Raw genomic sequence first — 19,629 nt, 5'->3', positions numbered from 1 at the left:
TGAAGCTTCGAGTCATTTTAACATCTCAAACTTTTACATACAATGCAAAGCTTTTCTTTTTATTTTCTAAGGATGGATATGTAACTTTCCCTTCCAGAAAAGTTTTTAAATGGCCTCTTTCTTAACATACTAGGTAATACCTGCAGTTTAGTATTTGTGATATTTTCCCCCCAGTCTTTAAAAGAAAAAGATAACAATATCTGGAGTAGTTAGAAGAACTGGAATGTTCAAACCTTGCTTACGGGGATACACCTGCCCAATAACCTCTTCATTTCTGCCAGTGCCTCTGAAATCAGCAAACTTGTATACTGTATTTACACTATGAAGAAGGACAGATACTCATCCTTTTAAGATAGGTATGTCAGATTAAAATTACGCTTTTTAGTCTATTCTGCATTTTAGTACTATGTACATCTTTATTACAAAGAATGTATCTGAACAGTATTTTTGGAATTGCTATCAGTTTTAGGTGATACAGCTAGATTAACCTTTGCTTTCAGTAGATGAACATGTCACTAAAGCACTTTCATGGCTTTGAATTTAGTATAAAGTAGATCATTCCACTGAGCTCTAGCATAATCAAGATATATATATTCTTAAACTTTTCTCTTGAAGCCACACTAATTGTGAGAGAAAGATTCTATGAAGATTAGAAAAATGATTGTTATTTATATGATTAAAGACTCAGTGCCAATTTTAAATTTATAGAAATACAGAATGTTATTAATCTAAGTAACATTCTACGATAGAAATCAGCCAAGTAATAAATGATATCCAACTCTTCTCCTGACTTTCAAAATGTCACATTTTAAAATGTGTTACTCCTTTAAGCTTTTATTTTTACTGACACTATCTAAATAGAAAAATAATGAACACTTGCTGATTATAATTCATATTTCCATTACATCTCAAGAAACAATGAGACTATGTATAAGATTTGAAACTAAGAAGAAAAAAGACTGAAGAGAGTTAATCTGGAAAAACAAATTGCAACAAAGTCTAGACCTATAAAATTCAAAGTTATCAAAATCAGAGTGTTAATAGCCAAAAATTACTGCTCTTCTTGAAAAGCCCCAGAAATCAACTTTTACCTCATTGTTGAAAAAGCATAGGACACTTCATCATTCAGAAAATCTCAGTACGTAAAGGTTCTTTGCTGGTTTTATCTATGTTGTTAACCAATGTGGTGATTCTGCTGAAAACCAAACTCTTATGTATAAACGTGTTACAATGATTTTAATAATTGCAAACAGAATGATTTTATTTTTTCTGCTTGCAAAATACATCAGGCTTACCAGGTCATAGGCCAAACAAAAATAGATTTGGCTGAATTGTTTCTGTTTTGTTTTTTGTTTTTTTTTCCAAAGAGCAACTAAAAAAAACTTAGTATTAGGAAAAGCCCAGCTTAAAAGCTTCTCAAGAATTTCTTGAAAAAAGTTGGCAAGCCACGACAAATATTGTATGTAAGAATAGGGGTATAAAAATGTACTCGATACATATTGCCAACCTTTGTATTTAAGACTGGGGCAAATAATAAACTGTTAAGGAGAAGATTTAGAGAAAGCAGAGTGTGTGTATTTTGTTTAATAGCCAACAACTTGTTCTGGCAAGCGACCGGCAAATGAAAACAGCTTCTTGATTTCATTTTTGAAATGAAAAGTGGCATAATACCTATTTTGTTACTTCAAAGATGTATACAGGATTTAAAATTTATTTTTAGTTAAAATATTTTAATTATCTCCAATTGTCCTTTGATAATTTGTCTCACAATTTACAAGGAGGTAAACCAAAAGCAAAAAGCAAAAAGCTCTTTGCAGATAACAATAAATCCATGGACAGAGACAGGAAGTTGAAAAGTTTGTGTGATGGTGGGTAGGTTTAACATGGATGATGCTTTTCTACCTACACCTTTAAGGCTGCCTGGCTGTACTTTAAAAAACTGGAAAGTATATAAGAAATTCATAAACACAATTATGTATTTGTGTGTGTGCGTTATGAAACAAGATCTCAGTCTATCACTTGGGCTAGAATGCGGTGGTGTCATCATAGCTTACTGCAACCTCCAACTCCTGGGCTCAAGCAATCCTCCTGCCTCAGCCTCCTGAGGAGCTGACAAATATGTATTTGTTTTAACTGAGACTATAACATGCTGATCAGAGGAACAAATAGTGGCTAGAGCAATGATTAGCTGTGTGTTCCCTCTATCATCTCACTTCTTGATTTGTATCTCAGAAATACAAATCCATTCTCCAAACAGAAAGCTCTTTTCTTGTTATCTTCAGAAGCAGGGAACTTTTTTCCCTTCATTTTCTGATTAGATGAATAAAAATCACATAAATGAGAAACATGAATTTTTCTTTTCATTATTTCACTTAAGGCATTCTTTTTTTTTTTGACACAGAGTCTCGCTGTAATGCCCAGGCTAGAGTGAATGCCATGGTGTCAGCCTAGCTCACAGCAACCTCAAACTCCTGGGTTCAAGCAATCTTCCTGCCTCAGCCTCCCGAGTAGCTGGGACTACAGGCATGCACCACCATGCCCGGCTCATTTTTTCTGTATATGTTTACTTGGCCAATTAATTTCTTTCTATTTATAGTAGAGACGGGGGTCTCACTCTTGCTCAGGCTGGTTTCGAACTCCTGCCCTCAAGCAATCCGCTCGCCTTGGCCTCCCAGAGTGCTAGGATAACAGGCGTGAGCCACCACCCGGCCTCACTTAAGGCATTCTTGACATAATTTTTTACAAAGTAATTTGGTAAGATAACATCTACACTAGCTTTTAACACCTATCCACTTGACTCTACTAGAGAAGAAAACTTTTAACAAGACCTAGTGTTTTGTGTCCGTGTCCTTTATTCTTTCCTTAACTTTTCCTTATTGGCCAAGGCTAATTCCTCAACCGCTTATGACCTCCCCCCTCTGCTGTGCAGACGGTACACCGCCCAGCACTGTTTGTTCACAGAGGCTGTAACGTGAAGAGTGTCCTTGTCGCTGTGTGCGGCCCAATCTGCCTTGCGTGAGCGTTGCCACCTGGTCTTTGAATTCCCTCCTGGAGGGCCTTGTTCTATTCTCTCCTGGCTTGCAACATCAGCTTCTTCCTCTCTACTGGCTCTGCCCGTTAAGCCTATAAACCTGCCTACATGTCATTCATTAAAATATTTTAATATACCAAGTGAAACAAAACAAACGCTAAAAAACTCCAATCCTTTCTGGGCAAAGTCCTACTGGAAGCAATACCCTAGTCTCTCACACACCTTTAAGAAAGGGGTCCCCAACCTATGGTGAGTTGTATAATTATTTCATTATATATTACAATGTAATAGTAATCAAGTACATGACAAACGTAATGTGCTTGAATCATCCCCAAACCAGCCCCCCCTAACTCCCTGGTCCGTGGAAAAACTGTCTTCCATGAAAATGGTCCCTGATGCCAAAAAGCCTGGGGACTGTTGCTTCAGGGACAAGGACTTGCCCACACCTCCTCATTTTCAGTAACCAACAATGACTTCGTGGAGGCTTTTACTTTGCACTGAATTACCCCAACAGCCTCTCTGCTGGGCTCCTAGTACCTCTTACTCTTCCCTTTGATTTTTCTCTCTGCATTGTAGTCACAGGGTCTTTTATAAAATACAAGTCTGTTTATATCATTTTCCTTCACAGCTTCTGTGACAGTCAAAAAAAATACACACACACACACACACACACACACACACACACACACACACTCTTTACTTCTCACTCTTTTCAAGAGAAAATCAGAACTCCTTAATACGGGATATAGTTTTTCATGATTTGACCTATTTTAGCTTAGTCTCCTAACCCACCACTACCCTCCCGTATATTCTACATGCTAAAATCCAGATGTTCTGAATCTACCGCTGCACTTGCAGTTCTCCTCCAAACTGTCCCCACTGCCCTGAATGTCCTTGCACACACTGTTTTTCCTTCCAGGAGCACCCTCATCTCTATCTCTCTGCCCAGTAAACTTCCACTTACCCTACTAGCCTTAGTTCAAAAGTCTCCCTCTTTCAGAAACCTGCTCTAACCCTCAGCTCCCTACTTGGTTCTGTGCCCTTCCTGTGCCCTTGCATAGCAGCACCCTCTGAGTTGTATTTTATGTTTCTCAAGAGGAGCACCTGAATCTTATTTATAATTTTGTCACCAGCCCATTTCACAGTGTCTGGGCCACAATAGGCACTCAGTAGTATGTCTTTAAAGACAATTTTTAAAATTATTTGGCTCACGCCTGTAATCCTAGCACTCTGGGAGGCTGAGGCGGGTGGATTGCTCGAGGTCAGGAGTTCGAAACCAGCCTGAGCAAGAGCAGGACCCCGTCTCTACTATAAATAGAAAGAAATTAATTGACATATATATATATATATATGTATGTATAAAAAAAATTAGCCAGGCATGGTGGCACACGTCTGTAGTCCCAGCTACTCGGGAGGCTGAGGCAGCAGGATCACTTGAGCCCAGGAGTTGGAGGTTGCTGTGAGCGAGGCTGACGCCACGGCACTCACTCTAGCCTGGGCAACAAAGTGAGACTCTGTCTCAAAAAAAAAAAATTATTTGCTTTTCTTCTGTCTCCCCAAGTATAGGACTTACATCTCTTCAGTAGATGCTACATAACTAGATCTCAATAAAGATTAATATTTGTTGAAGGAACCATTACTGTAGCTGCCTCCAAACTTTTCCTCCTCCATCTATCCTGCACACTGATGGAAGATTACTTTTCCTAACATCCTAATTCTCCATCGTACCTATCATCCTCCCCTACCCACCTCAAACTCTCACTGGCTTCCTATTACCTATAGGATGAACCCAAGCTTCTCCTACCTTAGTTCTTTTGCATTTGCTATTACCTCTGCCTGGAATGCTCTTTCCTTGACCTTCACAAACTCTCTCCTCATCCTCCTGTCTCAGATCAGGTCTTCCCTAACTACTCAAACTAAAATAATCTTTCAGTCGGTCTATTATATTAACCTGTTAATACACCTCATTTATCAGAGCTGAAATCATCTTCCTCACAGGCTTTTTCTACTGTCTCTCTCTCTTGACTTCCTCATTAGAATGTAAGGTTCATTAACAGAGGCCTGATCAGCTTTGTTAATTGTTGCATCTCCTGTCTTAAAACAGTTCCTGGAACAAGAGATATCTGTCTGATTTGTTGAATGAATAAAAGACTGAATGCAAAAACACGTGAGCCTGGCATTCAAGATGCTCAATGACGTGGCCTCACTCCACCTTTCCAGCCTTATCTCCAACTAGTTCCAGTTCACTATTTCCAAAACACCCAGTCTGCCTCCTAACTGGGCCTGTCTACAACACCCTTGTTGTCTTTCTCTTCCTATCTAAATTATCTTCATCTTTTTAGTCCAGCTCAAATTCAATCTCTTCTAGAAGGCAACCCAAAGTGGCAAGCTTCTTAACTATATTGTTTCTCTACTTAATGTCTTAAACATCTTTCAATTCCCTGGAGCTCCCTAATACTTATAATATAGATTGTTATAATAAAAGATGAAAAATTATTAACAGGAAAAATTTCATATGCTAGTAGTAAATAAAGTAGTAAGTAGTAAATTAAGATTCAGATCCCTATTTTAAGAAAATTGCACATCTTTTTCTTCAAGTATACCAGAGAAGTCTGCTTTTGCTTTTAGGTGTTTGTTACATGTTAGAGTTAAAAAAAAAACCAGCATTCAAAATTAGTTTGTGAGAGAGGCTCTAGTGACAACTCTGATCTCCACTTTAAATTGCAGATAATGTTTTCTATTGAATATATTCTGAAAAGGCATCCAAAAATAACTTTTTAACTTTAACTGTGAGGCCAGCATAGTCCTACTGATTACATACTGTGTTTCAATCCAGAACACAATACAACTGAGAATGCTTCTTTGATTAAGAACTATTAGTCAGAAAATTCTTAGAACTCGGAGTGGATTTTAGATGTTTCTACTGATCTGCATCCTATTGACCCCAGTGACAGGTGCATGCAGACATACCTACATCATGGGCCTACAGATTAGAGTGGATGATGCAACATGTATCGCGTAGACAAAGAGAACATGCCAACCTGGACACCAACTTGGCACCACTTGCATCCTCTGCCAGATTCACATCTTCCAAGCAGGGTTTTCTACGACGGAGCCACAGGCTGACCTGAGGAATGCTATCAGATAGCTCTGGTTGTGGCAGCCTGTGGGCCTGAATAGACCCTTCACTCCTGGACTTTGGGATCTAGAAAATAAAATTAAAAAAAAAAAAGAGAGAGAGAAAGAAAGAAAGAAAGATAAATTTAACAATCTTTCAATTAAATTTCTGAAAAAAGATAATTTATTCCAATTTATTAATAATCTAATGTATTAATAATACCCCAGAAAAATATCAAGCTAGGCATGGAATTTAAAATACATATAAAATTATTATATAGCTAAGGGCATGGGGAAGGGATATACCAATATTTCAAGGGAAACTTTCAAACCATATATATCCTAATCCCTTCTCAGAGATTCTAGCACAAATCTTTCCCAAGCCTACCCCTCTTCAGAATAATCATTCTGTGTAAAAAGAGATGATGGGAGCATATCGGACTGGCAACCGGGAGTAAAGGAAAGAAAAAACAGTGGAAAGAGACAGAAAAAAAAAAAAGCTTGAGAATCACTGAAATAAAGGATGTCAATGTTGGAAGAGTGTCCATAAATATTTACTACCAACAGGCAAAATACATATGAGCTTGCTGATAGTTTCTACTGAAATCCTTTTTTGTAGGGCAAAATAGAGTCTAATAAGTTTTTGGTTAAAGTAATAAACAGGAAAAACACAATCTTTCCAGTTTTCTTGTAACTATGGAAGTATTGGCAACACATGTCCCAAATGAATCCCAGTGTACTGACTTCTCAGACTGTATGTGAAGTTATGCTCTCTCCAACCCTATAAATATCCTCATGCTCTTATTTTAGATCAGAAAAAATATGAATATGATCAATGTTCTTTTCTTTAAAAGTATAAAAAACATGATGTCAGAATTGCAGGGAAAAATTAAAATCCTTGGATCACTTGTACTTGTTACACTGGAAGCTTCTTTTTTCTAGGACTTCTCTTATGCCTGTCTTACATCCGAATATCACCTGTTCATCACTGGCCACTCACCAACTACCTAGAAGCAAACCAATCCTAACATCCTGTGAGGCTAATTCCATTGCCCGTGGAGTTTCTAGAACTAACATCGGATCTCAGTGACCTTTCCTGACTTGGAATTCCTACAATGCACCACCACATAGTTGACCCTTGATCACACATTGCCTGATACCTTAATCTTGGTTGTCGCGTGTTTCTAGGTCATACGGCCTCAACCAGATCTCTAGACATAGAGGTTAGAGCCTCTGCTTTTTTTTTTTTTTTTTTTTTTTTTGAGACAGAGTCTCACTCTATTGCCTGGGCTAGAGTGAGTGCCGTGGCGTCAGCCTAGCTCACAGCAACCTCAAACTCCTGGGCTTGAGTGATCCTTCTGCCTCAGCCTCCCGAGTAGCTGGGACTACAGGCATGCGCCACCATGCCCGGCTAATTTTTTATATATATATCAGTTGGCCAATTAATTTCTTTCTATTTATAGTAGAGACGGGGTCTCGCTCTTGCTCAGGCTGGTTTCGAACTCCTGACCTTGAGCAATCCGCCCGCCTCGGCCTCCCAAGAGCTAGGATTACAGGCGTGAGCCACAGCGCCCGGCCTCTGCTTCTTTTTATTTCTCCCCTTTCTCCTTCCTCCCTCTCTTCTTCGCTTTATTATTATTCACATTTTTACCATAAAGTCTAGCAAAGTTTTGGATCCATTAATTAATAATTATTGTCAGACAACACACTTTTCAACTGTAAGATATTCTCAAGACACTGATTATCGTCAAGGCTAGTATAACAATTAAAAGAAATTAATATGGGAAGAGTTATGAACATAAATACTGAATAAATTCATGCCTCTATGAGGATTACATAAAAATGATATATGAGTAAATGTATACAATTATGAATTATCAATTAAAAATATTTATTCATAAAAACAGTACAGACAAAATATATGAACATTATTTGGCAAAAAGTTACATTTAGCATAGAGCAAAGTAAACACTCAATAAAAGCTAACTTTTATTGCTGTGATGTAAAATTTGCCCAAATTTCATGATTGCCAATTAACTGTTCATGGCATTTCTTTGAAGAGCATTTGTAAGCTCATGAAAATCAAGGAAAGCAAGGAAAAATTTTAAAAATTATGAGCTTACTAAAACATTTCTATACTCTACAATATTTGCCAAGATTACTTTTTTTACTGACAAATACTGTATACAGTCATCAGATACAACATGTTTGAAATATGTATCACTAAGGAATGGGTAAATTGAAGTAATTAACATATGCACTACCTCACATACTTTGTGTGGTGAGAAACTTAAAATTTACTCCTAGAAATTCTCAAGAATGCCAAGATTACTTTTTAAAAAGAAATATTAAGATAAACAGCAAGAGAACATGACAAGTATAAATATATGCTATTATATATTTCATAAAGGGTCTCCTTTTGAAGGTAGTTATTTATCTTAAAAGTAGACATAAAAATAACCAATAAAAGCACTGGAAAAGCAGTAAGATTTCAAACTAATTAGATAAAAAGCTCACATTTAGAGTTAGTTCCTTCTCCATATTAAAGCAAACACAAGAGTAGTTGTTTGGCAATACTTCATGGTTCTAAAACAAGGAGACAACATTTTAGGTTCAGTGATAAATTACTGAATGGACTATAGAACTCCAAAATTATATAAAGGTGAAATATTAGAAGGTAAAAAAGTAATATGCAGCTTATTTCATTCTGTCAGGTTATATTAAAATACCCTTTATAATGCAAATCACTTAGAACTCAGATAATAGCAAGTACATTGGCTATATTTTGTCTGATAATATTTCTGTGATAATTTCTTCAGAAATAACATAGACATGATTATCATTAACCATGAACTTTAAAATATAAACTCATTATTTATGTATCAAAGTAGTACAAAGAACTGAGCTTGTGAAAATACCACATGCAGTTTATGAAAAAATAGAATTGCTAGGGAAAAAAAGTAACTCGGTAACTCTCAGACTACTGGAACTATGAAATATACATGTATTATTTCAAAAGGAATGGAAGTTTTTAAAGATGACTAATGATATCTCTTCTTGAAGACATATCTTGGAGACTACATCTTCACTATAGCAATGACTATGCGAAAAATAAAAACAATACAGTAAAATTTTAAAACCTGCTGTCTCACTGATGTAATTAATTTTAGTTCACATGTATCAACTCTGAGGAAAAAGAAAAGACCATTTTCTTTACTTTAGCTGGAAATTAGCTTTTTTAGAAACTCATGATTTGAGCCAAAATGAATTTATATCACTGTTGGCCTTATAAGAAAGGTAGAGGGAATAGTTTTATTCTTATGCTTTTGGGTATCCACGTCAGGGTCTGCATAGTTTAGTGTTGGCGTGTGCTCTAACACACTCTAGCTTGGAGGTGGCACTCACAGTCCCTGCTCACTGCTGAATTCTCTGAGGAGGAGCATCTGATAGCAGTCTTAGATACAGTGGGCACGTTATCACAGTGTGGCTTTTTTGTTTTTGGAGCCAGAGTCTCACACTCTGTTGCCTGGACTAGAGTGCCGTGGCATCAGCCTAGCTCACAGCAACCTCAATCTCCTGGGCTCAAGCAATCCTCCTTGCCTCAGCCTCCTGAGTAGCTAGGACTACAGGCATGTGCCACTGTGCCTGGCTAATTTTTTCTATATATTTTTAGTTGGCCAATTAATTTCTTTCTATTTTTTTTTTTTTTTAGCAGAGACGGGGTCTCACTCTTGAAAGGCTGGTCTCGAACTCCTGAGCTCAAGCGATCTGCCCGCCTCGGCCTCCCAGAGTGCTAGGATTACAGGCGTGAGCCACCATGCCCGGCCCACAGTGTGGCTTTTAAAGAAATGATTCTCATCCAGAGCTGATTTTGTCTGGAGACATGTTTGGTTGCCACGGCAGGGATGGGTGTGTGCTACTGGAATCCAGTGGGCTGAGGCCAGGCATGTGACCAAACATCCTACAATGGGCACGACAGCCTGCCATAAAGAGAGTTACCTGGTTCAAAATATCAGCAGTCCTGCTTTAGAGGGACAAGTAGGAAGAAACCTGTATTGAGGGAACATATCTCTATATACTGTTTTCCTAGGTCTAGTCTCCCTTTGGAGCACTGGCACATTAAGACATAATGGACGAAGATAAGCTATAAATTTAGCAGAAGTGGGCCAAGGAGGCCATTTAGACCTGCCTTGTCTAGGCAAGAATCACTAGTGGCTCCATGGGGTTCAGGTAAGCTCTGCTGGGCAGGGACTCCAAACAGGGTGAAAAGCCGTACTGTACCAAGTGGAGTGAACGTGCCTGGGGACACCCAGCCGCAGCCTCCCTCGTAACATGTGGCTGCAGTAGGAAAATGGCCGAGGGTTCGGGATGCAGACTGGGGTGGTCAGCTCTCTCTTTCCACTGGAGTGATAACTGACACCCAGGGGTTCACAACACACTTCGCTTCTTTACTTTAGTCACTGCTCCATTTATTTAGTCATTTAGTAACTTTTGTACTCGAAGGCAAAAACTGTAAAATCCCCAAACCATTTATGAAAAATACTTAGCTCATGAGAGTTCTGCCATTTGGCTATCTGAGATAAAGATCGAGGTATATGCTGTGCGGTTTATGTGTACAACTAAAATACAAACAATTCCAGGAATCTTAGAGTACATTCCACGCATGTATTTGCAGGTTTGGAGTAGCTCTAATTGTAGCATTATGAGGTACTATAGTTTTTAAGATGCCATGGGAATAGAAACAAAGGAATGTCCTTTGAGGAAGTAAAATTAGAAAATAGTCTCTTAAATCCTGGTGCTGCTGCTGTTATAAATAAAAATTTATCGTATACGTATTCTGTGCCAACCATAGATCCAAGAGATTTATATAAACTAACCAATTTAATTCTTACAACCACCCAAGGAAGCAAGAATTATTATAATTGCCATTTCAAAGATGAGGAAACTGAGGCACAAAGAGTTTGAGTTACTTGTCCCAATGAGTTAGTGGCAGAGGTACAGTTAGAACCCAGTAGGCCTCAGTACCTGTGCTGAATCTTTATTTTTGGTTACATGTTAAATGTTAGAATTGCAAGAAGAAATGGCATTTTTAGATGAAAGTCATACTACCTCTCATAATGTAACCCGTTTTTTCTTTTTGTATCAGTAGTTAAAAGCTTCTTTTCTCTAAATTTATATCTCTGGCACCTGCCAAACCATTCTAGGAATGTAGCCTTAGGAAAAAGTCAGCTTTGAGGGCAAAACTAGATGAAAGATATGTTCATCATATTTTTACTTATAATAGAAAAAATATAAGCATTCCAAATAACCAAACTACTATAATAAATGATGAGGATTATTCAGCCATTAAAATATTAATATCTAAATTTTTTTTTTCTTTTTGAGACAAGGTCTCACTCTGTCACTCAGGCTGGGGTGCAGTGGTGTGATCATAGCTCACCCCTCCTGGGCTCAGGTGATCCTCCCACCCCAGCCTCCCAAGTAGCTGGGACCACAGGTGTGTGCCACCATGTCTGGCTGTTTTGCTTTTTTTTATTTTTGTAGAGATGGAGGTGGAGCCTTACTATGTTGCCTAGGGCTGGTCTCAAACTCCTGGCTTCAAGCAATCCTCTCACTTCAGCCTCCCAAAGCACTACTGTTACAAGTGTGAGCTGATCCTCCTGGGCTCTACCAAGTTTTTAATGAGACCATAAAATACGTTTGTTATGACATATAATATAATATGAGCTAAGTTAGCAAACAAAAATGCATAAGGAGTTAGATATATACCTCCAATAAAACTAGGGTCATCATCATACTTAAAACGCCCATGAGTTTCTAAAGTGAAAAAACAAATTCTGACTGGGTACAGTGAGTGGCTCACACCTGTAATCCTAGCACTCTGGGAGGCTGAGGTGGGAGGACTGCTTGAGGTGAGGAGTTCAAGGCCAGCCAAACAATAGCGAGGCACTATCTAAACAAAAAATAGAAAAATTAGCTGTTAGTGGTGGCTCACAACCATAGTCCCAGCTACTTGGGAGGTTGAGGCAGGAGGATCACTTGAGCTCAGGAGTTTGAGGTTGCTATGAGCTAAGATGTCATCACTGCACTCTGCCACTGTGACAGAGGGAGACTCTGTCTCAAGAAAAACAAAACAAAAACCCAAATTCTTTTATAGTCAGTACCATAAATATTTTAAGATGGCCTCATCTTCAAAAAATTGAATGAGGTACCTAGCACCAATCTATTAGTAATAAAATTTTCCTTTAAAAAATTCCATCATTTATCTCTAAGTTTGCCATCTAATCTCAAATGAAACCATTTGGCTTCAAGTTCTTGTTGATTTAGAGGATGGGATTACACAGGAGGATGGGGCCTTAAGACAAAGTATTCTCTAGAAGCCTTCCAAAGGGAGGCTACTGAATAAGCAGTCAGTGACTCTCAACCAAGGGTGCACATTAGAATATTCCTTGGAGACCTTAAAAAGTACACTTCCCTAAATTCATTCACCACTCTACTTCCCAGTCACAGGTAGTGTATCTGAGATGGAGCTCAGGCAGGTGGGAGTTTTTTTTATAAAATCCTTTAGAATAACATGTGCTGCTGATTCAAAGCTTTACATTTGTCAAGAAGTAATTTTTCTTTGAGATTTTTGAAAATAAGGGTTAACACAAAAAGCAAACTTAGCAAAACTAACTAAATAGCTTGATCACAGCTAGCCAATACAAGTTTCATATTTATGCAAAAAAACTTAGAAAATAAAGAAATTAGATGACTGTTTTAGAACTATTCAATTTTAGAGTTGAAGAGATGATCTACTCTAATCCTCAGTTCAGAAATAAAGTCCAGAGGCCCAAAGAAGTGGTTTGTCCAAGGTTGTACAGTGAGAGAGTAGGAAAATTGGTTGTCAAAATCCCTTTCTCTTGACCAAAGTGAAGACGAGCAGCGAAGATGAACTGTCAAACCCAGGGCAAACTGAGTGAGTACTGGTAGTCCAGGCAGCTTTTTCTGGCCCACAAAAAAGCAGAAGGATGGCTGGTGTGATGGCAACATCTGGATCCCTGGGGACCCCAGTGCAGCTGTGTACAGCTGTGAACTGATGGATCCTGGGTCTCCTGCAACCCCTTGGAGCCTCATTACCAGCCATGACATACAAATTTTATTTAAGAGAAATAAATTTCTATCTTGTTTGGGGGTTTATGTTATATACAAGAAAACCTCATCCTAACTAATCCAAGATTTTGCTCAAATATCACTTTGCCGGCGAAGCCTTCTCTGACACGAGTAACAAAATCCTGCCTTGTGTGCCACTTCCCATTTGCCTGACCTTGCTTTATTTATACCCAGCGTACCTAATACCATCTGAAACACCGGACATTCACTTATGTTTGTTGGCTTTTTCCACTAAGCAGATAGTGGATGGCTTTGAATCAGCAGCACATGTTATTCTAAGGGATTTTTAAAAAACTCCCACCTGCCTGAGCTCCATCTCAGATATACTTACCTGTGACTAGGAAGTAGGGTAGTGAATGAATTTAGGGAAGTGTACTTTTGAAGTTCTCCAAAGAATATTCTAATGTGCAGCCTTGGTTGAAAGTCACTGACTGCTTATTCAGTAGCCTCCCTTTGGAAAGCTTCTAGAGAACACTTTAAGGCCCCATGCCCCTGTGTAATCCCATTCTCCTGTTGTCAACATGGCAGGATGGAGGGAGGACCGAGGAGGAGCATGCCCCACCCTTAAAGGAAAATGTAACTGCTTACTCTTATTGGTCAACATCTAGTCACATGGTGACACCTAGCTGCCAGGGAAGTCAGGGAAAGCAGTCTTATGTAGCAATGTACCCAGCTAAAAATCTGGGTAATAGGAAGACATGGAGACTGGAACTGGGGGGTCCACTAGCAGTGTTGATCACATACTTAAAGGACAATCCCAAAAGGACGTGTGGCGAGAAGCATTCCAGATAGGAGAGCAGGGCAAAGGTCGTGAGGAAGAAGCATGATGAGCAAGTTTGAGGACCAGCAAGGTGGTCTCTGCAGCTGGGGCTGGATGAATGAGGAGAATGAGGAGAAAGAGGCAGCAGACAGGGGAGCTAAACAGCAGGAGGCCCAGACCAGGTAGGCCTGCAGGCATGTTAAAGACTTTGGCTTTTACCCAGAAAGCAATAGAAAACTTTTGGTGGATGTTGAATAGAGAAGTGAAAATGATCTAAGCTTCATTTTTAAAGGATCCCTACTGCAAAATGGAGAGAAGATTGTAGAAGGGCCAAAGTTGGATGCAAGGAGACCAGCTAGGAGGTAACTGAGATGCCGGTGGCTTTGACCAGAAAGATGGTGAGAAGACATGAGATTCTAAGTGTATTTTACAGGTGGAGTTGGCAGGATTTGCTGATGGTCTGGACAGGAGGTATGAAGCAGGTAGGCGTCAAGGAAGACTACAAGTTTAGCCTGAGCACTGAAAGGATGGAACAGTCATTATGGAGTTGGAAAAGATGGTAGGAGGCAGCAGAATGTGGTGAGGAAATCAGGAGTTTAGCTTTGAACATGCTAAGGCTGAGATGCCCATAGGATAGCAAGGCAGAGATGGAGTCAGAGTTGAGAGGCCTGAACTAAACAGATAAATTTGGGAGTCATCCTTATGTGGATGGTATTGTAAAACCAAGTGATTGAAAGTGATCACTTAGGAGATGAATCTAGATAGAGAAGGGAAGAGGATGAAGAACTGCTTCCCAGAGCACTTCAAGGTCTAGAAGTCAAAGAGAGAAGACCCAGTTAGGGAGATTGAAGAGTGGAAGTGAAGTAAGAGAAAGTTAAGAGAGTATCCTGAAATGCAAGGGGAAAGTGTTTCAACAAGGAAATACAGTCACCACATGACCCAGCAACTCCAAGACATATGTCCATACAAAGACTTGTTCATGAACGTGAATAGCAGCATTATTCAGAATAGTCAAAAAGCAGAAACAAATCAAATGTCTAACAACTGATGTGTGGATAAGCAAAATGTGGTATGTCTACACGATGGAATAATTTCAATAATAAAAGGGAATGGAGTCGTGTTAGGTGATGTAACATAGATGAATCTTGAAAACATTGTTAAGTGAAAGAAAGAAATGGACACATTTTGTAGGATTCCATTTATATGAAATGTCCAGAACATGCAATTCTATAAAGACAAAAAGTAGATTAGTGGCTGCAAGGGAATATAGAATGGGAAGCAACTGCAAATGGGTAGAGGGTTTCTTCTGAGGGTAAAGAAATGTTCTGTAGTCAGACAGTGATGCTGTGCGGACAACTCTATCCTAAAAACCATTGAACTGTAATTTTGAAAGGGTAAATTTTAAAGTACATGAATCATACATATCTCAATAAAGATGTTATTTAAAAAAAGGAAGAAGAGACCAAGTGTGTCAAATGGTGCTGACAGGGTGAATAAGATGAAATTTGAGAACTAACCACTGAATTTGGCAATGTGCTGTTTCATGTTGTAGTGGGGATTGATTAGAGTGGATTTCAGAGAGAAGAGGAAGTGAGAATAGTAAGCATATGCACAATTCTTCTGAGCATTTTGTTGTGAAGAATAGCAAAGGAATGGGGTGATTACTAAAGAGGGCTGTGGCATCAAAGGAGAGAGTTGTTTTTTTTTTAAATAAGATATAAAAAATTATAACATGTTATTTTCATTTATTTATTTTTTTTGAGATAGAGTCTCACTCTGTTGCCCAGGCTAGAGTGCCGTGGCATCAGCCTTGCTCACAGCAACCTCAGACTCCTGGGCTCAAGCGATCCTCCTGCCTCAGCCTCCTGAGTAGGTGGGACTACAGGCATTCACCACTGTGCCTGGCTAATTTTTTTCTATGTATTTTTAGTTGTCCAGCTAATTTCTATTTTTTTTAGTAGAGACGGGGTCTCGCTCTTGCTCAGGCTGGCTTCGAACTCCTGACCTTGAGCCATCTGCCCACCTTGGCCTCTCAGAGTGCTAGGATGACAGGCAGAGCCACCACACCGGCAACACAGTGTTATTCTAATGTAGACAGGCCTAAAACTGATGACACAGGAGAGGGAAGAGGAAGGAGGGAATTGGGCAAGGAGAGTTCTTGAGTGGGTCAGAGGGGCTGGGATTAGGCAGACAGGGGAGGGGCCCATCTGGAAGGAAGGACGGACGGATGGACACTGTGGGCAGAGGCAGGTAGTGGACGGATGTGAGGGTGGGACCAGGTGGACGTTCTCTCTTGATGTTCTCAGCGAAACAGGAAACAAGGTCATCATCTGAGTGTAAAGGGGGGAGGGTGGGGACACTGAAGATTTAAGGGCCAAGGAGAAGGTATGACAAGTTGCTCACAAGAGGGCAAGAGCGACGGGAAGCAGCAGCACAGCTGCCAGCAGCATGTGCGCTGTCGGTTGACAGCTGCTTCTAGAGGGAGCCTAGTTGTGTGGGTTTGTCCGGTTGCGTCCAGCCACTAGCACAGGCAACGAGGGGGCACGGTGTTGTAGAGAGGGCTGGGATTTTAAGGTAGCAGACACTATGAGCTTCTTTATTCTGGTGCTGTAACTGCTTCTTTACACGTGTTGTCCTTATCAGAGTGAGTGATCCCAAGTGTGTCTTTCTCATTTTTCTATCTCCTGCCTTTAAGTCTTCGACATATGAGAGGTGATTAAGGAATGTTCAATACATTATTTTCCTTGTAAAAACAAATACTTTCCTTTGTTGTTTATTCTCCCCCTCCCCTTGCCGCCCCAAATATATGGCTGATGAATCAGCTAGACCAATCTACTTATAAATTACATAAAACTATAACCAGTTTTTCCATACAGGTTTCTTTATATGTAAGTGGAACAAAATAATATGTTCAAAAGGTAATTACAACCACTTTTCTGAACATTAATAAGTTCACCAAAGCACTAATCAAACATGAAAACATCTTTTGATAATGACATTCATGTCTTCTTAAAATTATTATCTTATTCTTCTCAGCATAAATATGGGGGGTAGGGGTAGGAAATAATGTAGCCTAGGTTTCTCCAAAAAGTATAAGTTAACTCCTCAGGGAAAGATAAGAATGCTCAGGATTCTGTGCTTGAAGACTTCTCATGCTGTTCAGTAATAGTTGAGCTGCTCCCTCTGGAAAACTTCTAGAAATTATTCTTTTATCTACGATTTTGGATAGTAACTACTATAATTATCTGGTGATCTGTTTGCATTTTTACGATAAATGTATAAGTGAAGGTGCATTCGTGGGGTGGGGGGAAGTACCTCCCACCTTCGACCAATAATAGTGAAAGGGTGTTGCACTTAAAGCTGCTTTGGAAGACGCTGTTTGGGGAACAGGACGAAACATCTGTATCTCTGTGTATTTGTCGATGTGTGTTGTGAGCATGACTGCCAAAAAATGATTAAAGGGATAAAACAAATGGTATTTACTCATAATCCAAGCTTTCTTTTAATGTAGCCCTTACTATAAACAAGGAAAGCTGACGGAATGTTTTGCACTCCTTTTGCCAAACTGAATCAATCTAATGAACCCTATTCACAAAGCTGACTAGAAATTACAAGGTCAGGAGTAGTGAGGTCTCCATTAGGAGACCATTAGGTGATGCTCATTGTGACAAGGCCATGAAGTGTCACCAGTTACTTGATTTTATAAAATGCACCTTTTCAATGCATTAAAAGCCATTTACATTGTCATAAATATAAGCGAACACTTTATTTTACAACATGAATACATTTGTAACTTTGTTACAAATGAATACATTTGAACTCTCTCTCCCTGTTGCTACCTGCATGATTTGCAGCAAGTCCCTTAACTTCTCTGAGGCTCAATTGTCTCACATCTGTATAATTAAAAACCTATGCCCTCAAAGTTGTGACAGAAATTAAATAAGTCTTCTTTATCCATTCCATGAAAAAAATAAAAAAGAAAAAGAAATAAAATAAAAAATAAAAATAATTAGAAATAACCAAAAAAAGAAAAAGAGAAAATAAAAAAAAAAGAAATTAAATGAGATAACTCATGTATCATTACTGCCTGGAATAGACTGGGCACATAGCAAATGACACAAAGTGAGAGCTATTAATTTTCATAATAATATAAATAATAAAGACTGTAGAACTTGGGAATACATGTCATTACTAAACTATCCTAGTGGTTTAAACTTTTTAATATATTTTTATACTTTTAATAATTTATTTTAATTTTTCTCTTTCTTTTTACCAGACTTCTAACTATACTACAATGGTTTAAACTTAAATAGCACTTTTCTCTTCTTTTTTGTTTTAAGGCTGGTCAAGTGAAGCAGTGGGAATGGAGAAGGAACAAAGGAATCTGTAACTGGTTGTGATCAATTCGTTGTAAACACCACTGCACTCGGACCAACCTTAAATAGCATTTTTCAAATTTGACAACGATTCAGTTCAATAAGCATTTACCAAATGACTGTGATGTGCTGAGCCTTAGGCTAGACCCTAACACATCATTAATAAGAAAAGCTATAGTCTTAAAGAAGTGCATGACCAGCAGGAAGATAGACACATGGATTCTAGATATACAAAACTGAACCTTACAGCCTTATTCTGAAAGAGCTTATACTTTACTGAAAGGCAGACAAAAACCATTCACCTACTTAGCTCTGGATGTCATTCCTCTATGTTTCCTTGCCATTTACCAAATCCCGGCTTTTTTATCTATATACTCTCCTTCCCTCCCTATCACTTTAGTTTGCACCCCTCCATTTCCCATTTGGACTACATCTTCCTAATGGTCTACTTTTTAATCTACTCTCTCTCTTGCCAGGGGTGATCTGATCCTGTTTCCTGATTAAAATTGTTTGCTGGCTTTCCATTTCACATAGTCTATAATCCAAACTCTTAGGCATCACATAAATGGCACCAGACTATTTCTGTAGGTTCATTGCCTGCCATTTTCCTAGACACCACACCCTGTAAACCAAGATTTTTCCAAGTACAATAAACATACACATTCTCTCCTGTACCTCTCCCTCCCTTGGAACGTGCTGTTCCCTCTGCAACATATCCTCTTCCAACACTTAAGTTCTACCTTGGCTGCTCAGTACATACATAATTGCTCTATGACTTCAACACAGGCATAGATGTAATCAGCCGCCTTCTTCTCAGTTTGCTCATTATAATACAGAGATGATTATGACTCCTTGTTTATGTACCAATTTCCATCTGTACGCCAATAATTCTTAAAGGTGTATCTCTGTCCAGATCTCTCTTCTGAGCTCCAAATCTGTATCTAACCAGGAGCTTCAATGAACATCTTCATTTGGAAGACAGTGAAACTAAAAGTAGAGAGAAATTATGGAGCATGCAGCAGGGCCAGGATTCAAACGATTAGACTATATGGTCTCTGATCAGCTACTTACCCACACCACGAACCTGAGAGTCATCTCATATAAGTCTACTCTCTTACTCTCCACCCATTCCAGGCTTTCATGTTATTGTCTGGACAACTGCACTGATTGGTTTTCCTACTTCCACTTTTGCC

General features: G+C 38.9%; 1 protein-coding gene across 8 annotated transcripts in view; it reads right to left on the bottom strand.

The window, feature by feature from the left end:
- The window catches only part of FAM13A (family with sequence similarity 13 member A), a 245,794-nt gene that overhangs the window by 110,646 nt on the left and 115,519 nt on the right, over positions 1–19,629 (bottom strand). For 7 of the 8 annotated variants that reach the window (XM_075998712.1, XM_075998709.1, XM_075998710.1 and 4 more), the window contains 2 exons: positions 8,666–8,734; positions 6,073–6,236 (listed from right to left, as the gene is read on the bottom strand). In XM_075998712.1, coding sequence (XP_075854827.1) covers positions 6,073–6,236; positions 8,666–8,734 — 233 coding nt within the window. The remainder of the gene's footprint in view (positions 1–6,072; positions 6,237–8,665; positions 8,735–19,629) is intronic. The other variant, XM_012774037.3, reaches the window with a different exon arrangement.

The sequence above is a fragment of the Microcebus murinus genome, chromosome 29, assembly GCF_040939455.1.
Source record: "Microcebus murinus isolate Inina chromosome 29, M.murinus_Inina_mat1.0, whole genome shotgun sequence".
Taxonomy (NCBI): Eukaryota; Metazoa; Chordata; class Mammalia; order Primates; family Cheirogaleidae; genus Microcebus; species Microcebus murinus.
This window is presented reverse-complemented; position numbering and strand designations above follow the sequence as displayed.